This window comes from Aureococcus anophagefferens, assembly GCF_000186865.1.
Source record: "Aureococcus anophagefferens unplaced genomic scaffold AURANscaffold_2, whole genome shotgun sequence".
Taxonomy (NCBI): domain Eukaryota; class Pelagophyceae; order Pelagomonadales; family Pelagomonadaceae; genus Aureococcus; species Aureococcus anophagefferens.
The window spans coordinates 1,534,200-1,556,193 of record NW_008705562.1 but is presented as its reverse complement, the minus strand read 5'-3'; the positions used below and the strand labels follow the sequence as shown (position 1 = coordinate 1,556,193).

The following is a 21,994-nucleotide window of genomic DNA, read 5'->3' as shown; positions in this document are numbered from 1 at the left end:
CGCGCCGCCGCGGAGCGCGCCGTCGACCGCGCGGACGTAGGGCTCCGCGACGTCGCGGAACGCGCGGCACGCGCCGGCCGCGTCCGGCGCGCCGCCGACGCCCCGGGCCGCCGCGGCGTAGTGGAGCGCTTCTAAAGCCCGCGGCGCCGTCGCGTCGAGGTCCAGCGCGTCGCCGTCGTAGCGCGCGGCGCGCCGGACCAGATCCCGGACCGCGGCGCCGCGGCGCAGCGTCGGCGCCCACGCGGCCTCGAAGGCGACGAGCGTCGCGCCCGGCCTGTCGCGCCAGTCCGCCGCGAGGCCCTCGACGTCGCGCACGTAGGCGTCGCAATAGGCCGCGAAGGCGCCGCACATCTCGCCGCCGCCGGCGAGGACGCCGGGCGACGCGCCCGACCGCGCGGCCGCGCCGCGGCCCCGCGCGGCCGCCGCGGCCCCGACGGCGGCGACGAAGCCGCGCGCCGCGTCGACGCGCGTCGCGCCCGCGGCGAGCGCGTCGAGCGCGCGCCGGCCGGACACGGCGCCGTAGCGCGCCCAGCGCAGCTCGCGCCGCTCGACGGCGGAGGACACGCGCCAGCGCGCGCCGACCTTGGTAAACGTCCGCGACGGGTAGCCCATCATGACGTCCGCGACGTCCTTGACCGTGCTCCGCTCGAGCACGTGGCCCGCCATGGTGTGTGGTTTCAGCGGCGCGGACGTTCAACGGCGCGGTCGTTCAGCGGCGGCCTTTCAAGGCGCGAGCCTCCATGCCTCTGAGAGCGCTTGATTCAAGATGCTGTGACCTTGACCCGAAGTTGCATGGACAGCCCCCCCCTCGGGACCACAACACCCCCCGATTCGGTCCTCTCGGCGTTACGCGAGACAAAGACGGCGCGGGGCGGCTACGCGAGGAGCGCGGCGGACTTCTGGATGACGTAGGGGTAGTACTCGCCGACCTTCTCGTCGTCCTCGACGAGGCCGCGGGCGTCGTCGCGCGTGAGGTGGCTGAACATCTTGTCGAGGGCGGCCTGGAGCTGGGGCTCGCGGAATTTCAGGGGCAGCAGGAGCGCGGTGACGAAGTCCACGGGCAGCCCGTATCGGAGCACGGACTCGACGAACGCGCGGATGACCTTGAGGTGCATCCAGGCGACGAAGCTCTCGGCGAAGTGGGCCTTGCACCAGCGCACGATGGACGCGTGGAGGCGGTCGACCTCGGCGCCCAGCGCCTTGCGCTCGGACTCGTTCCGCGCGACGCGCTCCGCGTCGTAGGAGAACGGCCGGAGCTGGAACTGGAGCGCCTTGGCCGCCGCCGCGTAGGCCTGGACGAAGTCGACGAAGGCGCCCGGCGCCCAGGCGTCGCCCTCGAACTTGCCCGGCGCGCGCCGGCCCTTGAGGAGCGTCACCGCGTAGAGGCACGCCTCGGCGTCGCCCGTGAGCTTCGTCGCGGACCCCGGCACGGCCGGCGAGCAGGCCGCGCCGTCCGAAATCACGACGTCGGACGCGATGGACGCGTACGTCTCGAGGAACTGGGCCTCCTTGGGCTTGGGCACCGCCACGACGACGGTCACCAGATACTCCGTGTCGAGGAATTCGACGCCCTCCAGATGCTCGGGCCGGAGCACGTCCTCGAGCGGGCTCAGCGCCAGCGACGCCTTGGCGCCCTTGGTCGCCGCCGCGCCCCGGTTCAGGCTCGCGAGCTTCTGCGTCTTCTCCGCGTACGTGATCGTCAGGTGCTTGAGCTCGTCCTCGATGGCGCCGACGCACGACCGCAGCGACCCCACGAGCTCCGGCAGCGCGCGCCGGTGCGGGTACTTGGCGTGCTCCCAGACGAAGGACGGCAGGTAGCGCTCCACGGGCACGGCGTCGATGAGCAGCGGCTCGCGCGTCCTCCCGCTGCCGCCGCAGATCTCCGCGTACTGGCGCTCGATCTTCCGCACCGCGACCTCGATGCTGTTGTCGACCTTCTCCATGTCGTCGCTCAGCGCCATGAGGCTGTCGAGAGTGCCCACGGTCAGCGACGGGATCTGGACGAGGTAGCCCTTGCTGAACTCGTCCGTGTAGCGCCGCAGGCGCTCGAAGGTCTGCTCCGGCGTCCGGCCCTCGTTGGGCACCGTCAGGAGCCAGAATTCATTGGACATCGCTGGCGCTCGGGCGCAGCCAAGGGCGCGCGAGGGCCCCTGCACACGGGGCGCCCGACGACGGCCGGCGACGACAGCCACAGGCCTTGCTCGCGAGAGACCAAGCCGGAGATGCCGCTCTCTCCAGCATCTCCAGCGCGCGCATGGAGCGATGATGACCTTGCACCAATAAAGCGCCGCACAAGTAGCAACGCAAGCACCAAAACCCGGACAAAGGCGCCCGCGAGCAGCGCGAGCCCACCATGGGCGTCCCCGCCTTCTTCCAGTGGCTCCGGGAGCGCTACCCGACGATGATGCACGAGGTCATGGAGGGCGAGTCCCTGGACCGCGCCTACGCCAACGCGGCGGCCGAGGGGCGCCAACCGGTACAGCGCTGCGACCACCTCTATCTCGATCTCAACGGCATCGTGCACCCCTGCTGCCACCCCGAGGACGGCCAGCCGCAGCCCAAGTCCGAGGAGGAGATGCTGCGGAGAATCGAGGCGCACCTCGACCGGCTCATGGAGCTCATGCGGCCGACGGCCTTCGTGTACTTCGCCCTCGACGGCGTGGCGCCGCGGGCGAAGATGAACCAGCAGCGCACGCGGCGCTACGTCGCCGCGCAGGAGCGCGCCGAGGCCGCGGCCGCGGAGGACGCGCTCCGCGACGAGCTCGCCGCGACGGGCCAGCCCGCGCCGGAGAAGAAGGCGGCCAAGTGGGACCACAACGTCATCACGCCGGGCACGGAGTTCATGCGCAAGCTCGCGGACTTCCTGCGGGCCTACTGCGCGCGGCGCGCGCGGAGCCACCCGCGGTGGAAACACATCTCGTTTTTGCTCAGCGACGCGACGGTGCCCGGCGAGGGCGAGCACAAGATCATCTCCTACGTGCGCGCGCTGCGGCAGCAGGAGGGCTACGACCCGGCGACGCAGCACTGCATCGTCGGCGAGGACGCGGACCTGATCATGCTGAGCCTCGCGCTGCACGAGGAGAACTTTCTCGTCCTGCGGAAGCGGATGAAGTGGGAGGCGCCGGAGTGCGACGACGCGGCCGCGGCGGCCTTCGGGAACGAGGCGGCGGCGCTCGTGGCCGACGAGGACGAGTTCCCGGACGCGGCGCCCCACGGCTTCCACCTCGTGCAGATCCGGGTGCTCCGGGGCTACCTCAAGGCGTCGCTCGCCGAGGGCTGCGGGCCCCTCGCGGCGGCCGCGGCGCGCGAGGGCGGCATGGACTACGCGACCTACGTCGAGCGCGTCATCGACGACTTCGTGTTCCTCTGCTTCTTCTGCGGCAACGACTTCCTGCCGCACCTGCCGTCGTTCGACATCCGCGAGGGCGCGCTCGACGTGATCTTGGAGTTGTACCGGCGGCGCCAGGGCGACTGCGCGAAGCTGGGGGATGCCTTATTGACCAACGGCGGCACGATCATCCCGTCCAAGGCCGCCCAGTACCTGACGGCCCTCGCGGAGGTCGAGGCGCCCATCTTCGAGCGCCGCGCGAAGCGGAAGAAGCGCGAGCTCCTGCCGAAGCGGGACACGCAGTGCGCGGAGTTCACGCGCCGCGGCCACTGCAAGTTCGGCGACGCCTGCGAGTTCAAGCACGGCGACCACGTGCCCGCGGAGCGCGCCGACGAGCGGCTGCGGGACCGGCTATTGGACTTCGCGCGGTCCGACGCGTCGGATTTGTTGTTGGAAGCGACGCTGTCGTCGCGGGACCGCAAGCAGGTCCACGCCATCGCGGAGGACTTTGGCATGACCCACAACTCCGAGGGCGACGGCGCCGACCGGCGCATCCGCTGCGCCAAGGGCCCGGCCTTCGTGCAGGCGCGGTTCCCGCGCGGCGGCGCGGCCGGCGCGGCGGACGCGGGCGAATCGGACGCGGCCGTCGCGGACAAGTTCATGGAGGAGGTGAAGCGGCGCCTCGCGGCGGAGATGACGCAGAAGCACGGGTCGCACGAGAACGACGCCGTGGGCCTCGGCGAGGGGCCGGGCTGGCGCGAGCGCTACTACAAGGTGAAGCTCGACGCCGACGACCGCGCCGTCAAGGAGGTGTGTCGGGAATACTGGCGCGGTCTGCAGTGGGTGCTCTCCTACTACTACAGCGGCTGCGCGTCCTGGGTCTACTACTACGAGCGCCACTACGCGCCCTTCGCCTGCGACCTGGCGGCCTACGCGCCGCTCTGCCCGCCGTTCTGGGACAAGAAGGCCGCGGGCGAGCCCTTCAAGCCCCTCGCGCAGCTGTTGGCCGTGATCCCGCCGGGCTCGGCCCACTGCCTGCCGGAGGCGTGCCGGCTGGTCATGGGTCTGGACGTGGAGCACGCGTCCGACGACGTGCGCGCGGCCGCGGCGACCGCGCGCGGGCTCGTGGGCAAGCGCGGCCTGGAACTGATGTTCCCGACGAAGATCAAGATGGACCCCAACGGCCGCAAGCACCAGTGGGAGTGGGTCGCGCTGCTGCCCTTCCTCGACGAGCGCAAGCTCACGACGGTCATCGACGCCGTCGCGGCGACCTTCGACGACGGGGAGCGCGCGCGGAACACGACGCGGCTCGGCCTCGCCGCCGCCGGCGCGGGCCACGCCCGACCGCCCTTCCCCGTGGCCTTCCTGAACCTGTCCAAGCTCCCGGACGAGCCGCCCTACCTCGCCTTCCCGGAGCCGGCGGACCTGGCGCCCCACCTCTGCCGCCCCGTGGGGCCGTCGCCGGACACGTCCGAGGGCGGCCTCACGGGCTGCGAGGGCCGCGAGCGCGACGCCGTCTGGAAGCCGGGCGAGGCCGCGGGCAAGATGCGCGACACGGGCGAGGCGCGCAAGCACCCGCGCATGCGCCTCGCGGACCTCCAGTCCGCGGGCCGCATGATCCGCTACCACGCGGGCCAGGACCAGCGCCACGCGGCCATGGCGGCCGCGCCGCGCGGCGCGCCGCGCCCGCCGCGCGACTTCGGCGCCGCGCCGCACCCGCTGCTGCGGCCCCACCAGTTCGGCGGCCGGCCGCCGTTCCCGCCGCAGGGCCAGTACCCGCCCCAGGGCCAGTTCCCGCCGCAGGGCCAGTTCCAGGGCCAGCACCAGTTCCCGGGCCAGCCCTACGGCCAGCAGCAGCAGTGGAACGGCCACCGGCAGCAGCAGCCCTACGGCCAGCAGTGGAACGGGCCGCCCCAGGGCTACGCGCCGCCGCAGCAGCCCTACCAGCACGCCTTCTCGCGGCCGCCGAACGGCGGCCTCCGCGCGGACGCGCCCGCGTACGGCCAGGCGCCGCCCCACTCGTTCTCGCGGCCGCCGAACGGCGGCGGCCTCCGCGCGGATGCGCCGCCCCACTCGTTCTCGCGGCCGCCGAACGGCGGCCTCCGCGCGGACGCGCCGCCGCACGCGTTCTCGCGGCCGCCGCCGCCCGCGTCGACGGCGGCGAACTCGGACGCGGCCGCGAGCCTGCGTGACTCGCTCAAGGCCGCGCTCTCGCGGAAGCGTAAGGACATGAGCTAGGGCTTAGCCTAGAGCGCCGCGACCGCGTCGGCGACCTCGGGCCAGTAGTGCATCGTCGCCTGGCGGACGCAGGTGAGCTTGGCGTCGTGCTTGCCGCCCATGCAGTTGAAGACGAGGGACCCGTCGTAGGACGGCATCAGCTCGCTCTCCTTGAAGCGGTCCATGAGCTTCGTCGTGTTGCCCGTCGTGTTGCCGCCGTAGACCTGCTGCTGGAACCGGTCCTCGAGCAACACGCCCGTGAGGTAGTCCTCGGCGGCCGTCGCCTTCTTGCAGATCGTGCTGTTGAAGTACGTCGGCTGGACGCGGTAGAGGCACTCGAGCGTGCACTGCTCCGTCTTGTGCGGGAAGTTGCACTGGTCCCAGTCCTCGATGCCGGAGTCGAAGTCCACCGTCGAGCAGGGGCTCTGCGTCAGGAAGTCGTTGTTGAAGATGGCCATCGTGAGCTGCTGGCGGAGGAACGTCTCCGCGAAGGCGCCGCTCTTGAGCACGAGGCTCCCCATGTTGACGCAGTTCGCGAAGTCGCGCGGCCGCCCGCAGTCGCCGGGGGCCATCGTGTGGTTGTAGCCCGGGCACTCCCGGTTGAGGAAGAGCAGGATGTCCTGCGTCTCCTCGGGGTAGACGGCCGGCAGCACCGCGCCCGCGTCTCTCCGCAGCTCGCGCGAGTACGGCGACTTTTCGAGCCCCATGAGCCGCTCGATGGACACCTCGGCGTCGACGATGACGGCGTCGGCGTCCGTCCAGAGCACGTAGTCGCAGGAATCCCGCAAAACGGCCCACATGCCGCAGACCTTGACGGGCGTCGTCCACGAGTAGTCGTTGACCATCTGCGACACGAGCTCCGGGCAGTGCGTCGCGACGAAGTCCTCCTTCTTGTGGCCCAGAAGTTCGACGAAGCGGTAGCCGTTCTTCGCCGCGTAGGCCTCCTTGCTCTTGCGCGAGATCTCGGCCACGGGCACGTACATGCCGTACGCGGCGTGCGCGACGCAGTACTTGCGCCGGTCGCCGCCCTGGTGGTGGCCGCCGTGGCCGCCGTGGCGCACGTTGACGAGCGGCGTGCAGAGGAGCACGACGGTCGTCACGAGGACGCCGAGGCCGAAGCCGCGCGACAGGACGCTCCGCGCGCAGCTCAGGCCCTCGCGCCGGAGCAGCGGCGTGCTCTCCTTGACGAGCGGGAAGGCCTCCTCGGCGGGCAGCTTCGCGTAGCCGTCGTCGACGACCTTGACGAAGGTCGAGGCCATTGTGATCCGGGCTTCGACTGCGCAGCACCGGCGGCACGAGACCGGTCGACGCTGCCCGGACTCCGAGCTTTCCAAAAGCCCACTGCGATTATGATGTCACAGCCCCGACCGAAAATCGCAGTGGATACCGCGATTGGTAGACGTTGTAGTTTGCACGCTCTTGATATAACCATATGGGTTGAGGCTCGCCTCTGAGGAAGCGCTGGGCAGCTTCAGAGATGTCGGCCTCGCGCTGAGCCGGAGCCGGACCTCTCCGGCGCCGCGGAGCCGCGCGCGCTGCAGCTTCCTCGCGTGCGACCTCCCTCTTGGAACACATCGAGCCGTCCATGGCGCGGCGTCCCGTGAACTAGCGGCGCGCCGGCCTCGACGCGCGCGCGCTCGCTCTCCGGCGGCGCGCCGAGGCGCCCGCCCGCGGACCACCCCGGTAACCGGACCATGCCGGCGCGGCGGGGCGGCGGGGGCCACGGGGGCAGCACCGGGGACCGCACGGGGACGATGAAGATCGCGGACGTGACCGTGTCGGCGCGGCGCGTCAACAAGGAGATGGTCAAGTACATCAACGGCAAGCCCGTGAAGCTGCCGCGGGACGTCGTCCAGGACATCAACTGCTACATCCTCGCGCTCGACGCCGCCGCCGTCGCCTGCAGCGTCATGTCCATCGAGCTCGGCTGGCACGGCACGGACTGGGAGAGCACGCGGTGGACGGAGGCGTTCAAGGCCCTCGTGAGCCTCGTGAGCCTGATCTCGGCCGTCGTCGTGCTCGTGCGCTACCGCTACCAGCGGCGCTGCAAGGTCGAGCGGCCGCCCACGAAATTCCAGCTCTTCTGCGAGGTGTTGATCCACCTCGCGCACGTGCCCCCGACGGCGCGGTGGCGCTTCGAGGTCGGCTTCGTCAACGACGAGCACCAGGCCCACTACCCCCTCGACAACCTCAACGCGCTGCTGGTGCTGCGGCTCTACATCCTCGTGCGCGTCATCTGCGAGCAGTCCTACTACGACGACGAGAACGTCATGGCCGTGGGATCGCTGAACCACGTGACGATCAACCACTCGTTCGTCATCAAGTGCATCATCCGGCGGAGCCCCATGATGAGCCTGGGCCTGGGCCTGTTCTGGACGACGTGCTGGGGCGCCTACAACATCCGGCTCTGGGAGCGGAGCCTGACGCTCGACGGCGACCTCGAGACGTCGTCCGCGGACTGGTCGAACGCGTTCTGGCTCGTCTTCGTGACGATGACGTCCGTCGGGTATGGGGATTATGCGCCCATCACGCACCTGGGCCGCCTGACGGCGTCGATCTGCGTGCTCTCCTTCACGCTCTTCATCTCGCTCTTCATCGGCGTCGTCGCGGACGAGATGCAGCTCGGGTCGTCGCAGGAGAAGGTCTACGAGTACGCCGACTCGCACGCGAACCACCAGCGCGTGCGGGGTTTGGCCGCCGAGGTCATCACCCAGTTCGTCCAGGCCAAGACCTGGGGCGACGACGCCGTGAAGCCGCCGTGGTACGCGCCGTACGTGCCCTGGGAGGTCCGGAGGAAGCGTCCGCCCCTCGAGGAGCGGGCCAAGCTCGCGACGCAGCGGTTGGGGTCCCTCAAGGTCTTCCCCAAGGTCGTCGGCGGGTCGCCGGGCAAGAAGCACACGCTCATGCGCAACATGAGCCTGCTCATCGTCAAGGCGCAGACGGGCTCCGCGTACGGCTTCAAGGAGAGCGCGCAGCACGGCGACTCCGGCGTGTCGCTGAAGCTGCTGGCGCGCTTCCGCCGCGTGCTCGAGCTCCACACCCAGTCCCAGGGCCGCGCGCGGCCGACGCAGTACGAGAAGCAGTCGAACGCGATGTACGACTGGGTCCGGCACAGGGCAGCAAAAGGGTGCGAAATTCCCAACTTCAAAGGCTCATATCTCGGCCGTTTTCCACTCGTTTCGGCTGATTTTTGGACGAGCGATCATCTCTCGGAACGGTCTCGAAGCGTGGATGCTTTTTCGAGAACGGACGCGCGCGGAACACTCACCTTGAAGCGACGTTGAATCACCCTTTTGCTGCCCAGGTCCGGCAGTCGCAGGAGCGCGAGCGCGAGATGCTCGACATCATCCGCGAGCTCAAGGAGGACCACGACGCCATGCGCCGCCAGAACGACGCGCTCCTGCGCGCGGTCCACGACCACCTGCTGCCGGGGCGCGCGGCGCCGGCCGCGGCGCCCGCGGCGCCGGCCGCGGCGCCCGCCGACGACCCGTCGCCGCCGCCGGGGAGGCGGTCCTACGCCCTCGACGACCCGCGGAGGTACTCGCCGGACCCGGAGAGCATGGGCCGGCGCTCCGTGACCTTCGCGGACGCGCCCCTCGACCGGGGCCACGGCGGCGTGACGCTGTCGCCCGTCGTCCGCGTCGACGGCGACGAGGAGAAGACCCCCGAGGGCTCGTGAGGCCCGGCCGCCGCACCCCCGACCCGGCGACCGGCGGCGCGCGAAACACCGCAGCCCCGGCCGTCGCTAAGCGGTGCTGTCTTAGGACGCGACGGTCACTTCGACGGTCCGCGACGCCGCGTAGTCCGCGCCGACGACCTCGCGACGCGACGACGGACCCGTAGCCGCCGCCGGCGGCGCCCCGGAGGGCGCCCATCTGCTTCGCCAGCGCCCCGCCGCGGCCGCGGCCGCGGTAGAGCGACAGGTGCAGCCTCGCGGCGGTCGTCGTGAACCGCGCGCGCGCCGGGACCGCGAGGCGCGCGGCGACGTCCTCGACGGTCGCCGCCGTGGCGTCGTCCACGCCGAGCGCCAGGCAGCTCTTCCAGGGCTTGTGGTGCGTCAGGGGCACGCGCGCGGGCAGCGGCGGCGGCGACGCGAAGCGGACGCTCGCCGCCTCGGCGTCGGTCCAGTCGCCGCCGACGATCGTGAAATGGTGCGTGTCCCGGATCTGGAAGCAGTGGCGGTGGATCGCGGCGTCGCACGCCCGCTCGCAGCGCGCGAGGTACGCGGCGTGCTCCGCGTCGCCGCCCTCGACCATGAGGAGCACGACGTACTTTCGCCGCGGGCCCGGCGCCGCGCGCGGTTGTGGCGGCGCTGCGGGCGGCGGCGGCGGCGCTGCGGGCGGCGGCGGCGCTGCTGCGGGCGGCGGCGGCGCTGCTGCCGGCGGCGGCGGCGGTGCGACGTCCTCGAGCTTGCGCTCTTTTGCCGGCGGCTCGACCGGCTCGTCGCGCGGGCGCTTGTTGTTCGTCTCAAATTCGCGCGGCGTTCCGCAGACGTTGCAGCACAAGAAGGTATCGATGTCCACGATCACGGTGCATACTTTGCAAGACCAGGGCATGGCGGATTATGAGCCTGCTCGACTCAGGGCATGGCGGATTATGAGCCTGCTCGACTCATGCTGCGGGAACAACTCGACCCATTGCCACAAGGTGCACCTCGATTGCAGCCAGGCCAAGGCAAAGTTACCCTTTTAGAAGTGTCGACATCAAACGCGGGCAGCCTTTCTGTCCCCCATCCGCGCGCCGCCATGGGCACACACTACGGCACGCACCCTCCGGAGTCCGAGGACGCCGCCGAGGCGCGCCTCACGGCGTCGCTGCTGAAACGAGCGACCTTCCTCATGGTCGCCCTGGGCGTGGTCTTGCTGGGCTCGACGCTGTCGCCGCCGCGCGCCACCTGGGACGCGACGAGCTTCGCCGTCGCCGCGGACGGGGCGTGGTCCTGCGCCGACTTCGACGACGACGCGTCCATCGTGCCCGAGGAGTGCGGCACCGTCGACCGGTCCATGTGCTCCGTCGAGTGCCAGAGCCCGTGGTGCGAGACGCTCTGCGGCGACGCGTGCGCCGCGGGCGAGGGCGCGCTCTGCGCCTACCGCCACCTCGCGGACCTGCCGGCGACCTGCGCGGACGTCGAGGCGGCCATGCTGGCGTCCGGGGCGACGATATCCTCGGAGCTCGCGGCCGCGGCCGCGGATCCCGCCGCCCGGAATACGTGCAGACCGATGGTCGGCTACCGCCTCGACGAGCCGGAGCGGTCGGAGCGCATCGACCCGCGGAACGCGGCGGGCTACCCGGTCTGCGACCACCACGCGTGGTGCTCCTTCTGCGCCGGGAGCGACGAGTGCGAAGCCGTCGTGCCGAAGGCGCGGTCGGCGACGCGCATCGAGGACGGCGGCTGCTCGGCGGCGGCGCTCGGGCGCGTCGTGAGTCTGTGCGACGCCGGGGGCCATTTTAGCGCGGCGCTGCCCCGCGGTCAAGCGCCGGCGTCGCACGTGCGGAAGATCTTCTACAACAACTGCGCGGCCGCGGAGGACCGGCGCGCGCTCCAGGAGGCCGCGCTCGCGAAGCTCGGCGTGCCCCACGAGCGCTTCGCCTGCGTCGAGGGCGACACCGTCGCCGACGTGTTGGATTCGGACCGGACGCGGCGCTTCGCGGCCAAGCCGCTCCGGGAGGACCGCGACGGCGAGCCGCCGAGCGGCCGCACGGCCGCGCACACCGTGGGCAACTTCCTCTCCCACTACCTCGCCTTCGAGCGCATCGCGGCCCACGCCGACGACGACCCGGACGGCCTCTACGTCTTCCTCGAGGACGACGCGGTCCTCGCGGACGGCTTCGACGCGTCGGCGATCGACCGCGCGGCCGCGTCGCTCCCGGCGGACTGGGCCTACGCGTCGCTCAACGCCCACGAGTCCATCTGCGAGCAGGACCGCGTCAACGAGGACTGGTACGTCAAACGCGCGCCCGACGACGGCTCGCTCTTCGGGTCCTCGCGCGTCGCCGCGGGCGACTGCGACGCCGCGTCCCTCGACGGCGAGTGGCACGACGGCCGCATCCTCTACCTGAGCGCCGCCGCGTCGCTCCTGCGGCCGGCGACGGCGAAACGGGTCCTCGACTGGCTCGACGCCCAGCCCATCTACCACATCGACGCGGCGCTCCGGACGCCGGACGCGCACACCTTCGCGGCCTACCAGTTCCGCACGAACCTCTTCGCCATCTCCCACGACGTCAGCGAGAGCCGGGTCGCGTAATCTTAGTCCTCCTCTACTCGAGCTCCTCGTCGCCGGGGAGGTCCTCCCCGGCGAAGTGCTCGCGGAGCCGGTCGGGCTCCGCCATCATCTCTCGCCACGCGGCGTTCGCCGCGGGATCCTCCGGCTCGTCGTCCGAGGAGAGGTCCTCGAGTGCACCCATTGGGCCGTGGCGGCGGGCCGCGAGGGCCTCTTCGATCGCGGCGACGGTCTCGGGATCCGGCTCGACCCCTAGCTCTCTAATCTCGAATTGCTGGCCGCGATTCCGGGACATTTCCATCATCATGCTCATGCTTTGCTGGAATTGCGCGAGATCCTGCTCCCGCTCGGCCAGGAGCTTGCGCTGAGCCTCGTGCCGCTCCTCGCGTTCGCGCTCCTCGCGTTCGCGCTCCTCGCGCTCCTCGCGCTCCTTGCGCTCGCGCGTCTCCGCGCGCGCCGCCTCCTCCTGGCGCTCCGCGTCCGCGCGCAAGAGCCCGAGCTGGGAGTTGGCCGTGGCCCGGTCGCCGTACATGCGGCGCCGCGACGGGTCGCGCAGGCCGTCCACGAAGTAGTATTCGCCCTCCGCGAGTTCCTTGATCTTGTCGTCGAGCGTGCCTTTGACGAAGCTGAGCGTCAAGGCGAAGTCCATGTAGCCGCCGATCATGATGTCGCGGTCTTTCATGTGCTCCTTTACGTTCGGGGCCGTCATGACGGCCACGTACGCGAAGACGATGGCCATCGGAGCGTCGACGGGGCACGGCCGGCCCGGTCCATCGGGACCGCCGTGTCGGCCCCAGATGGACAGGAGGTCCCGAATCATCCAGCCGTCGGCGTCGATGGACCACTTCTGCGCCTTCTCGTCGTAGTACTCGCCGAGGAGGCCGAGGTCGCAGAGGCGCTTCCCGTACCAGCTCAACGACAGCGCGTTCTTGTCCTCGACGTCCGCCCGCGTGTAGTGGCGCACGGCGTAGTCGATGACGATGGCGTGGTGCACGAGGTGGTCCGAAAACCCCGCGCCGAGGCCGTTCCGGGGCTCGCCGAAGTTCGAGTAGCCCACGAGATGGTCGCCCCAGTCCGGCGCGATGTCCATGCGCATCTTCACGAGGTGGTGGCCGTGGAAGAGGTCCACCAGCTCGACGAACGTGTCCCAGAGGGCCGTCCGCGGGTCCGGGTCCGCGCCGCGCCGCGAGACGATGAGCTGGCAGAGGACGAGCGTGCACCGCCGGACGTCGCGCTCGAAGAGGTAGCCCGGCGACGGGTCGTCATGGTCGATGTGCTTCGCCGGGCGGTAGCGCCCGCTCCTCAGGCGGCGCACGGAGACGCGGTGCATCTTCCGCGGACCCTCGAGCCAGCCCGCCCCCGCGCGCTCCTTCGCGAGCGCGGGGCTCGACACGACCCGCGCGAGCCGCCGGCTCACCGCCGCGAGCGCGCCGTGCGTCTCGCGCGGCGCGCGGGACGCGACGAGGAGCGCCACCGTGTCGTCGTCCTCGAGCGGCGTCTTGATGGGCTTGGCCGTGCGCAACCAAAATGGCGCCTCCTTGGCGCGAAAGGCGCCCACAACTTTCGCCGCGACGAGGACAAACCCGACGCTGAGTAAGGCGACGATGACGGAGCGAGGCAGTGACGACATGACCGCGAAGGCGAACCCCGCGACGAGGGGCATGTCCCCTGGAGCATAAGCTGGATCCGCTTTTTATTTAAGAAATGCAAGTTCGTGCGCGCTTTTTGCCGAAATCCATTTGAAATCCGTGTTCGGCCGCACCGACACCGATGGCAGAGCTTTTATCGAAAGCCTTCGTCACGCTCGAGTCGGCCATCGAGACGGTCGAGTTGGCGGCCGCGACCCCCGGCGCCTCCATCGCGCGCGGGCGCCTCCAGGCCTTCAGCGCGCGCTTCGACGCGGTGTGCCTGGCCGTCAACAACGGCCCCGCCGCCGCCGCGCCGCTGGGCGCCGCCCCCACGCCGCCCGCGTTCGCCGCGGAAGCCCCCGCGGCGGCGGCGGCGTCGGACGAGCCGTCGCCCGTCGTTCCTGTGGAGAAGAAGAAGCGCGGGCGGCCGCGCAAGGAGTCGGAGGTTTCCCAGGCCGAGGCCGCGCCGAAGGTGCCCAAGCCGCGCGGCCGGCCGCCCAAGGCCAAGGTCGAGGGCGCCGAGCCCGCGCCGAAGAAGCCGCGGGGCCGGCCGCCCAAGGACAAGGTCGAGGGCTTCGAGCCCGCGCCGAAGAAGCCGCGCGGCCGGCCGCCCAAGGAACCCAAGCTCAAGCCGTCTAAGGAGACGGTCGAAGAGGAGCCGGAGGAGCCGGAGGAGAAGGAGGAAGAGGATCCGCCGCGCCAGCCGGGGGACAGGTACGAGTACAACGGCAAGATGTGGCTGGCCTGCGAGGAGAACGCCACGATCTCGTCGATCGCCGAGGCCAACGGCATCGACCTGGACGTGCTCCTCGCCGCGAACATGAAGCACTACGGGAAAGCTCTCAAGCTCAAGTCGAAGCTCAAGGTGGCGACCGCCATCGAGATCCCGCAGATCATCGACCCCACGCTCGCGAGCCCCGAGGACTGAGCGAGCGCGCGCGAAGAGCGACCGCCCCGTAAGCACGCATGCTCCGTGCGCCGGCGGTCTCTCTCCTTACCAGGACCTCGGGGGGGGGGGGGGGGGGGGGGGGTCGAGGGCGACGGCGAGGACGACGGACAAGACGGCGAGCGGAGCGATGCTCCAGGGGGGGATGAGGCGCCGCCTCGAGAAGCGGCGCATGGCGTCCTCGCAGTCCTCCTGCTCGTCGTCGTCGTAGTCGTCGGAGACGCACGTCGCCCAGACGTCGCCGCGCCAGCCGTTGGGCTGGGCCCCGCGCAGGAAGAAGGTGAAATACTGCATCACCGGCAGGTGCACCAAGTACAGCGTCATGGAGATCTTCCCGAAGAACAGCATCGCCGGCGTCGTGAGCATCCGGTAGGTCCGCGACGCGTCGTCGAGCGCCAGCCCCAGGACCAGCGCGACCCAGGTGTCGGGGAGCGTGAGCTGGAGCCACAGGGCCGCGTAGACGTCCGTCACCGTGATCGCGACGACCGACAGCGCCGCGAGCTGGAACGCGACGGCGAACGCGGACCGGTCCGCCACGCTCGCCCACGTGCCGCAGCGGTAGAGCCGCGCGGTGAGGCCCGCGTCGGCGACGGCGGCCGGGCCGCCCCGGAGCGCGAGGAGCCCCGCGTAGGCGCCCGCGAGGAACACGGGGAACCGCGGCACGGCCCACATCGTCGCCATGGGTCCCACCATGCCCGTGGCGATGCCCAGACCGATGGACCAGGCGGCGGAGAAGAGCTGCGCCCAGAAGCAGAGGCGCATGTGCGCCGCGAGCGACGTCGCGTCGGCCTCCGCCGGCGGGGTCGGGACCCGGCAGCAGCCCGCCGGCATGCCCAACCCGAGAATCGCGTACCACGGCGGCGAGCCCGCGGCCCGCTGCAGGCGGGGCGCGACCCAGGGGAAGACGAGGTAGAAGCCGCAGAGCGTCGAGATCGTCCACGACGGCGCGCAGAACGACCCGAAGTTGGGCCCGAACCACGTCGTCGCGCAGACCGCCGTCAGCACGCCCGCGGACACGAGCGCGTTCTTCGACACGAGGCCGTAGCCGAGGAACGACAGCGGCACGCTGGCGGCGTTCATCAAGTAGTGGGTCGGCAGGATGCGCGCCGCGCGATTCCGATAGAACGCCCGCCAGTCGAGCGCCCGGTCGCCGTCGGCCGCTTCGCCGCAGCACGCGGAGCCCGGCGCGAGCGGCTTCGACCCGTAGCCGACGGCGAGCGAGAAGCCGCTGAGCACGAAGAACGGCGGCATGAGCGCCGACCCGTGGAGCTCCCACTGGAGCGTCGAGTACCAAAAGTAGTGGTAGATCATGACATATAGGCTCAGCAGGCCCCGCAGGCCCTGGTGCGCACTCAAGTCGACGCGCTTCGGCGGCTCCATGGCGACGTCGTCGACGAGGAGCGGGTCGTTGATGGATGACTCCGTCTCGGTGGTCATGCGGGCTGCCACAGCCTTCCTCAATTACTTCTCATTTTCTAGCGAAGATGTTGCTCTGCACTGTGCCGCTGATTAGGCTGCCCCAGCATATGACGCCACCATCCTGATCGCTGCGCGGCAGCCTGAAAGACGATGCGCGCGCGGTCGGCGAACTCCGAGGGGGCGCTCGCCGGCGACGAGGAGGACGTCGACGACGGTTTCACGGAGAAGGGCAACGCCAACCGCTCGACGAAGCGGCTCTACGCCATGGCCGTGCTCATCACGTTTTGCCTGACCCTGTGCGCCCTGGCGAAGCGCCTGGACAACGCGGCGGCCTCGGCCGCCTACGCCGCGCGGCAGCTGGCGGAGGTCGCGCCCGCCGCCGCGGTCCCCGCCGTCCCGGCCGCGCCCGCCGCGGCCGTCGCCGCGCGCGTCGTCCCGCCGCCGCCGCCGCCGCCCGCGGCCCCGGCCCGGCCGCCGCCGCCGCCGCCGCCGCCCGCGGCGCCGCAGCCGCCGGTCTGGCAGCGCAAGTCGAAGACCTACAAGGAGGCGGACATGCCGCCGTTCGACGCGCCCAGGATCGACCCGTACCGGCACCGCGCGAACCTCGCGGGCCCGCTCGACGCCGCGGCCTGCAACGCCCACCGTCGCGCCGTGCCCTACCACGCCCAGGCCATGAAACTGGTCGACGTGAGCCCCGTCTACGAGGCGCCGACTTTACCGAAAGTGCTCTGCGTCATCTACACGTACAGCAAGCACCACTCCACGGCCGGAAAGGCCGCGTCGGAGACGTGGCTCCCGCGCTGCGACGGCGCCCTCATCCTCAGCGACGAGAGCGACGAGAGCGTCGGCGCCGTGGGCGTGCCCCACGAGGGGCCCGAGGAGTACAACAACATCTGGCAGAAGACGCGCGCGAACTGGCGCTACGTCTACGAGTACTACCGCGACGACTTCGACTACTTCCACTTCGGGGGCGACGATCTCTTCGTGCTGGTGTCGAATTTGAAGGCCTACCTGGCGTCGCCGCCCGTCAAGGCGCGCAACGACCGCGGCGAGCCCCTGTTCCTCGGCCGCCTCTTCAAGCAGAACGGCAACGAGAAGAACCTCTTCAACTCGGGCGGCAGCGGCTACACGTTCAACCGCCAGTCCCTGGCGCTCCTCTACGACTCCTTCGACGAGCCCTTCTGCCGGCCCCACCTCCACGGCTTCTTCGAGGACGTCATGGTCGCGGAGTGCTTCCGCAACGGGCCCGCGCACCTCCTGCCTACGGACACGCGCGACGCGACGGGCGCGGAGCGGTTCCACCCCTTCACGCCGGGCCAGCACCTCAGCTACCGCAAGACGCCCAACGACTGGTACACGAAGTACAGCTTCGACCTCATCGAGGGCGAGAAGTACTTCAGCCGGCAGTCGACGGCCTTCCACTACGTCAAGCCCGACCTCATGGTCCACATGGACGCGATCCTCCACCGCTGTCCGAGCCACTAACCTTACTTCTTTTTCTTCTGGAAGAACGCGGCCTTCTGCTTGAGGCGCTTCCGGGCCTTGAGCTTGAGCTGCTTCGCCGACGGCTTCGCCTTCGCCGGCGCCGCGCTCGCCTCCTCGTCGTCCTCCTCGTCGTCGTCCTCCTCCGCGTCCGGGTCCGCGGCGCGCTTCTTCGACGGCGCGACGCGTTCGCCCGTCGCCGCGGCGAGCGCCTTCACGGCCGCGTAGAGCTTGGACCGGTGGCGCTGGGGCGTCGCCTCGTCCTGGGCGATGCCGTAGACCGCGGCCTGGACGGCCCGGGCGACGGGCTTGGCGCCGTCGTCGTCGGCGCAGCGGCCCGCGGCGTTGTCGCAGACGCGGTCGAGCACGCGGAGCACCAAAGGCTCGTCCGTCGACCGGAGGCCCGCGAGGCACGGCGCGAGGAAGGCCTCCGCGGCGGCCAGCGGCGCGGACGCCTCGCACAGCTCGTCGAGGACGACGTCCGCGTAGTGGAGCTTGATGCCCGCGGGGTACCGCGGCTCCGCGAGGAACCCGGCGTCGAGCGCGCCCTCGACGGCCGCGACGGCGTCGCCCGCCCAGCCGCGCTTCGCGCAGAACGCCAGGCCCTGCCGGAGCACGTGGCGGATCAGCATGTAGTACTTGTCCACGCGGTACTTGTCGAGCCGGTCCCACTCGCCGCGCACGGTGCCGCAGAACGCCGCGAGCCACCGCCGCGCCGCGGCGACGTCGCGGAAGCGGTGGATCGTCTTGCCCACGTTCACCGCCAGCTCCGTCTGCACGGGCGCCATGTCCGCGAGCCACATGGCGAAGAAGATGGACCGCCAGAGCTTGCGCATGGCCAGGTCCTCGAGGTCGTCGCGCAGGAAGTCACTCAGGGCGTTCATGGCCTTCTTGCGCGTCGCCGGCTCCGTGCTATCGACCATGCGCTGCTGGAGCGTCGGCATGGTCGTTTTTTGGTGGTGCGCGACGAGGAGCGACGCAACGTTGGTGTTGGGCTGCGACGAGAGGCGCACAGGCTCCGGCTTCGATCGCCCGGATGAAAAAGCAATGCTGGTTCAAGTTGTAGCTCGTTGAACCTGAGGGCAGCATGGGAGGCGCCGGCAGCCCGTCCTCGTAGACGCCAGCCTCGTCGTTCCAAGCGCAAAATATGAGCAGCCACGCGCACGCGCGGCGCCTCGAGCCGCCGTCGGCCTTCGACCTCGCGCTCCCGCTCTTCGTCGTGGGCCTCCTGCTGGCGTTCACGTTGGTCGACCTCGGCGTCTGCAAGCGCGCGTTGAGCGGCGAGTCCAACGACGTCCAGTTCGCCGAGTTCTACTTCGGCGAGCCCATCCCGCTCGTGTCGTCGCTGAAGCGGGCCCTGGGCCCGGCCGTGCTGCTGTTGGTCCCCAAGGTCGTCGCCGAGGACGTCGTGCCGCTCTGCCGCGGCGACGGCTACTGCTGCCACTGGCTCGGCGTCCTCGCCCTCTGCGACGTCGGCGCGCTCGCGACCGTCGTCGGGTCGCTGCTAAACCCGCGCAAGGCCGTCGCCAACGAGCACTTCTTCGACGCGACGGACGCCGCGGACGTCGCGCGGCTCTACTGGGTCGTCTTCGCCCTCGGCTGCGCTTTGGGCGCCTGCCTCGTCGCGCGCGCCTGGGCGCGCGCCGTCGAGGCCGAGGACCGGTAGTAAGCCGCCCCCCTAGTCCTCCTTGCGGAACGCGAAGACGCCCGTGCGGATCGCGGCGTCGCGCGCCTCCTTGGAGCCCCGCTCGACCCAGCCGGCCTTCTGCTCGCGCGCGTTCCACACGAGGCGCGTCTCGACCTTGAGCAGCATCGTCGGCTTCACGGACGCGAAGCCGTGGGCCCTCGCGAGGCCCGTGACGTACTTGACGCGGTGCTGCCAGCGGCCCGTGAAGGCCAAGCGGTAGTCAATCGTGCCCGGCTCCGCGGCGGCCTCGCCCTCGGACTCGGCGGCCTTGTCGCGCGCCTTCTTCGGCGACCCGGGCTCGAGGCCGTCCTCCGTGAGCACGTCGGTGTTGAAGATCGCGAGGCCGCCCGGCCGCAGCACCGACGCGACGGCGCCGAAGAAGTCCGCGAGGTCGCCGAGGTAGGGCACGGCGTCGACGGCGACGACCAGATCCTGGGAGTCGGGCAGCAGCGCGCGCGCCGTGGACACGAACTCGCCCCGCTCGAGCACGTCGTACGCGCGCCGCGCCTCCGCGACGGCCAGCGCGCCCGCGCTCAGGTCCACGCAGTGCAGCCGGTTCGCCAGCGTCCTCAGGTGCTGGCCCGCGACGCCGTCGCCGCAGCCGAGCTCGAGCACGTCGAGCCAGCGGCCGCCGCCGTCCGCGTCGCCGTCGACGACGAGCGCGGACCGCAGCGTCTCCAGCACGACGTCCAGCAGCTGGTCGTCGAAGAGCAGGCCGTGGACCTGGGCGAAGAGGTGGGGCTCGTCCTGGACCGTGCCGTTGAGCGGCGGCAGCGGCGCCTTCGCGTTCGGGTTCGCCGGCGGCGGCGGCGGGGTCGTCGCCGCCGCGGCCGCGGCGTCGTCGGCCGCGGCCGCGTCCGGGGGCCGCTGCGCCGCCGTCGCGTTCTCGCGCACGGCCTTGATGGCCTCCTCCACGGAGGAGAAGCGCTGGACCTCGTCGGCGCCCTTGTCGCCCGTGAGGATCGCGCTGATCGTCTCGAGCACCGTCGCCTCGGACGCGCTCCGCGGCGCGTCCTTCTTCTTCTTCCGGCGCTTCGCGTCCGCCGGCGCGTCGCTCGCGTTGCGCAAAGCTTCCAACCCCGCGAGGTCCCAGCCCGGCGGCGGCGGCCCGCGCGCCGCGTCCGCCCTCAGGAAGCCCCGGCGGCTCCGGAGGTCGAAGAGCGCCTCGACGTACGACGGCGGCGCCCGCGGCGGCACGACGGGCTCGCCCAGCAACGCCGCCAGGGCGTACTTGACGTCCGTCGCCGCGGGCGCCAGCGCGTGCGCCTTGCGGTACGCGTTGACGCTTTGCTTGAAGTGGCCGAGCTCGAGGTGCGCCGCGCCGAGGCCCGACAGGCCCGCGGCGTCGCGCGGCCGGTACTTGACGACGCTCCGCAGGCTCTCGATGGCGTGCTCCGGCAAGCCGAGGTCGCGGTAGCCGTCCGCGAGGAGCAGGTGCGCCGCGGCCAGCGTCGGCGCGATCTCCGTCGCGCGCCGGAGGTGGCCGACGGCCGCGTAGAGCCCGCCGCGGCTCCCCGCGCCCAGCGAGTAGGCCGCGAGCTGCACGTGCGCGTCGGCGACCTCCGGCGACCGCAGGCCCGGGTCGAGCTCCAGGACCCGCACGTACGCCGCGACGGCCTCGGCCGCGGAGCCCCGCTCGACGTGGAGCCGCGCGGCCGACGCGAGCGCGGCGACGCGCTCGCGGGCGTCGTCGTAGAGCGCCGCGGCGCGCTCGTAGTGCGCGATGGCGTCGGGCACGCGCGCCACGCGCACGAGCGTCTCCGCGAGGAAGACGTGGCCGTCGGGCGTCTCCTCGGCGTCGACGGCGCGCTGGTAGAGCGCGGCGGCCGTGCCGAAGGCGCCGTCGGAGAAGAGCTCCTCGGCGCGCATGACGAAGGACTCGCGGCTCTGCCGGAAGTAGCCCGCGTTGATGTTGAAGGGCAGCGCCGCGAGGAGCGCCACGAGGAAGAGGGAGAAGACGCACTCGCAGTTGAAAAAGAGCGGCGACGCCGCCGGGAGCTGCTGCTGCTGCTGGTCGCCGGGCGACGACCGCTTCTTGTGCGTGCGGTTCGCCGCCTTGGAGTGGCGGGCCATGGCCCTGGGTCCGCCGCGGCGGCCGGGAACGCGGGCGTCGCCCAGGCCCAGCGCGAGGCGGCTTGTGGACAGCCCGCGGCCGTGATTGCCCGTGCACTTGCACGCAAGTAGCAGTGCACTGCTGTGCAAGTGCAGCTGTCGAGTCTCGAGGTGGGACCCGGGCTGCGCCTCGGCCGTGCGCGCGCGGCGTGGGGATCATGGCGGACCTTGATAGTCAACAGTTACTGTGTGTTGCGGCGGAAGACGGAGACATAGAAGAGATACGCGCGCTCATCGCCGCGGGCGCGGACGTGCGCGCCCAAGGACTGGGGGGGACTGCCTTGCATTGGGCTGCAACAAATGGGCGTACTGCAGCAGTGGAACTTCTGCTTGAACACGGAGCTTTAGTCGACGCCGTGGACGAAGACGGTTACACAGCCCTCCACGATGCGATGCGTGGACGGGCGCAGGATGCACCCATCCACGTAGGATGCACCGCAGCCTTACTGTCGGCAGGCGCAGACGTTCATGCAAAGACGAGTTCAGGAAGGACGCCCCTGCATCTATTATGTAATTTTTCAAGCCTTGCTGAGGCGAAAAAGCTTGCAGCCTGCGCCAAGCTCCTCATCCGAGCTGGTGCCGACGTCCGCGCAACGGATATTTATGGAGATTCGCCCTTCTACTGGGCGTGTTATTACTGCCGTCGCACCCTTGTCAAGATCCTGCTCCGAGCTGGCGCCGTGCACCAAGCTTCCACAGCTACGAATACCCTCGTCGACAGCGTCAAGGCCGCCGGCGGCTGGAAGCCCTACGCCGCGAAGCACAAGCGCGTCCTCGTGGGCCTCGTGGCGAAGTGCAAGCCCATCCCCGACGACGCCGCGGGCCTCGTCGTCGAGTACTACTGCCCCGAAGGCGGCTACTAATCTTAGTCGTCGTCCCAGATGTCGAGCTCGCCCTCGTGGGACTCCTGGAACTCGCGGATGCGGTGGATCTTCGCGCAGCGCTGCTCGAGCT

General features: G+C 70.9%; 4 protein-coding genes across 4 annotated transcripts; 2 read left to right on the top strand and 2 right to left on the bottom strand.

The window, feature by feature from the left end:
- Nucleotides 1-875: 875 nt before the first annotated feature.
- On the bottom strand, nucleotides 876-2,111 carry AURANDRAFT_61211 (hypothetical protein; the record flags this gene model as incomplete). The annotated part of the gene is made up of 1 exon (XM_009034800.1): nucleotides 876-2,111. The coding sequence occupies one exon, from the start codon at nucleotides 2,109-2,111 to the stop codon at nucleotides 876-878; it is 1,236 nt and encodes a 411-aa protein (XP_009033048.1).
- A 464-nt stretch (nucleotides 2,112-2,575) lies between these two features.
- Nucleotides 2,576-3,133, top strand: AURANDRAFT_20690 (hypothetical protein; the record flags this gene model as incomplete). The annotated part of the gene is made up of 1 exon (XM_009035145.1): nucleotides 2,576-3,133. A coding segment is annotated over one exon (558 nt), but the record flags the coding sequence as incomplete, so codon positions are not given.
- Nucleotides 3,134-4,225: 1,092 nt separating this feature from the next.
- Nucleotides 4,226-4,585, top strand: AURANDRAFT_17211 (hypothetical protein; the record flags this gene model as incomplete). The annotated part of the gene is made up of 2 exons (XM_009035146.1): nucleotides 4,226-4,399; nucleotides 4,463-4,585. Coding segments are annotated over 2 exons (297 nt in total), but the record flags the coding sequence as incomplete, so codon positions are not given.
- A 9,803-nt stretch (nucleotides 4,586-14,388) lies between these two features.
- On the bottom strand, nucleotides 14,389-21,001 carry AURANDRAFT_61209 (hypothetical protein; the record flags this gene model as incomplete). The annotated part of the gene is made up of 5 exons (XM_009034799.1): nucleotides 14,389-14,398; nucleotides 14,453-15,681; nucleotides 17,014-17,020; nucleotides 17,251-18,170; nucleotides 18,947-21,001. 5 exons carry the CDS (start codon nucleotides 20,999-21,001, stop codon nucleotides 14,389-14,391), a joined length of 4,221 nt encoding a protein of 1,406 aa, XP_009033047.1.
- Between the last annotated feature and the right edge of the window lie 993 nt (nucleotides 21,002-21,994).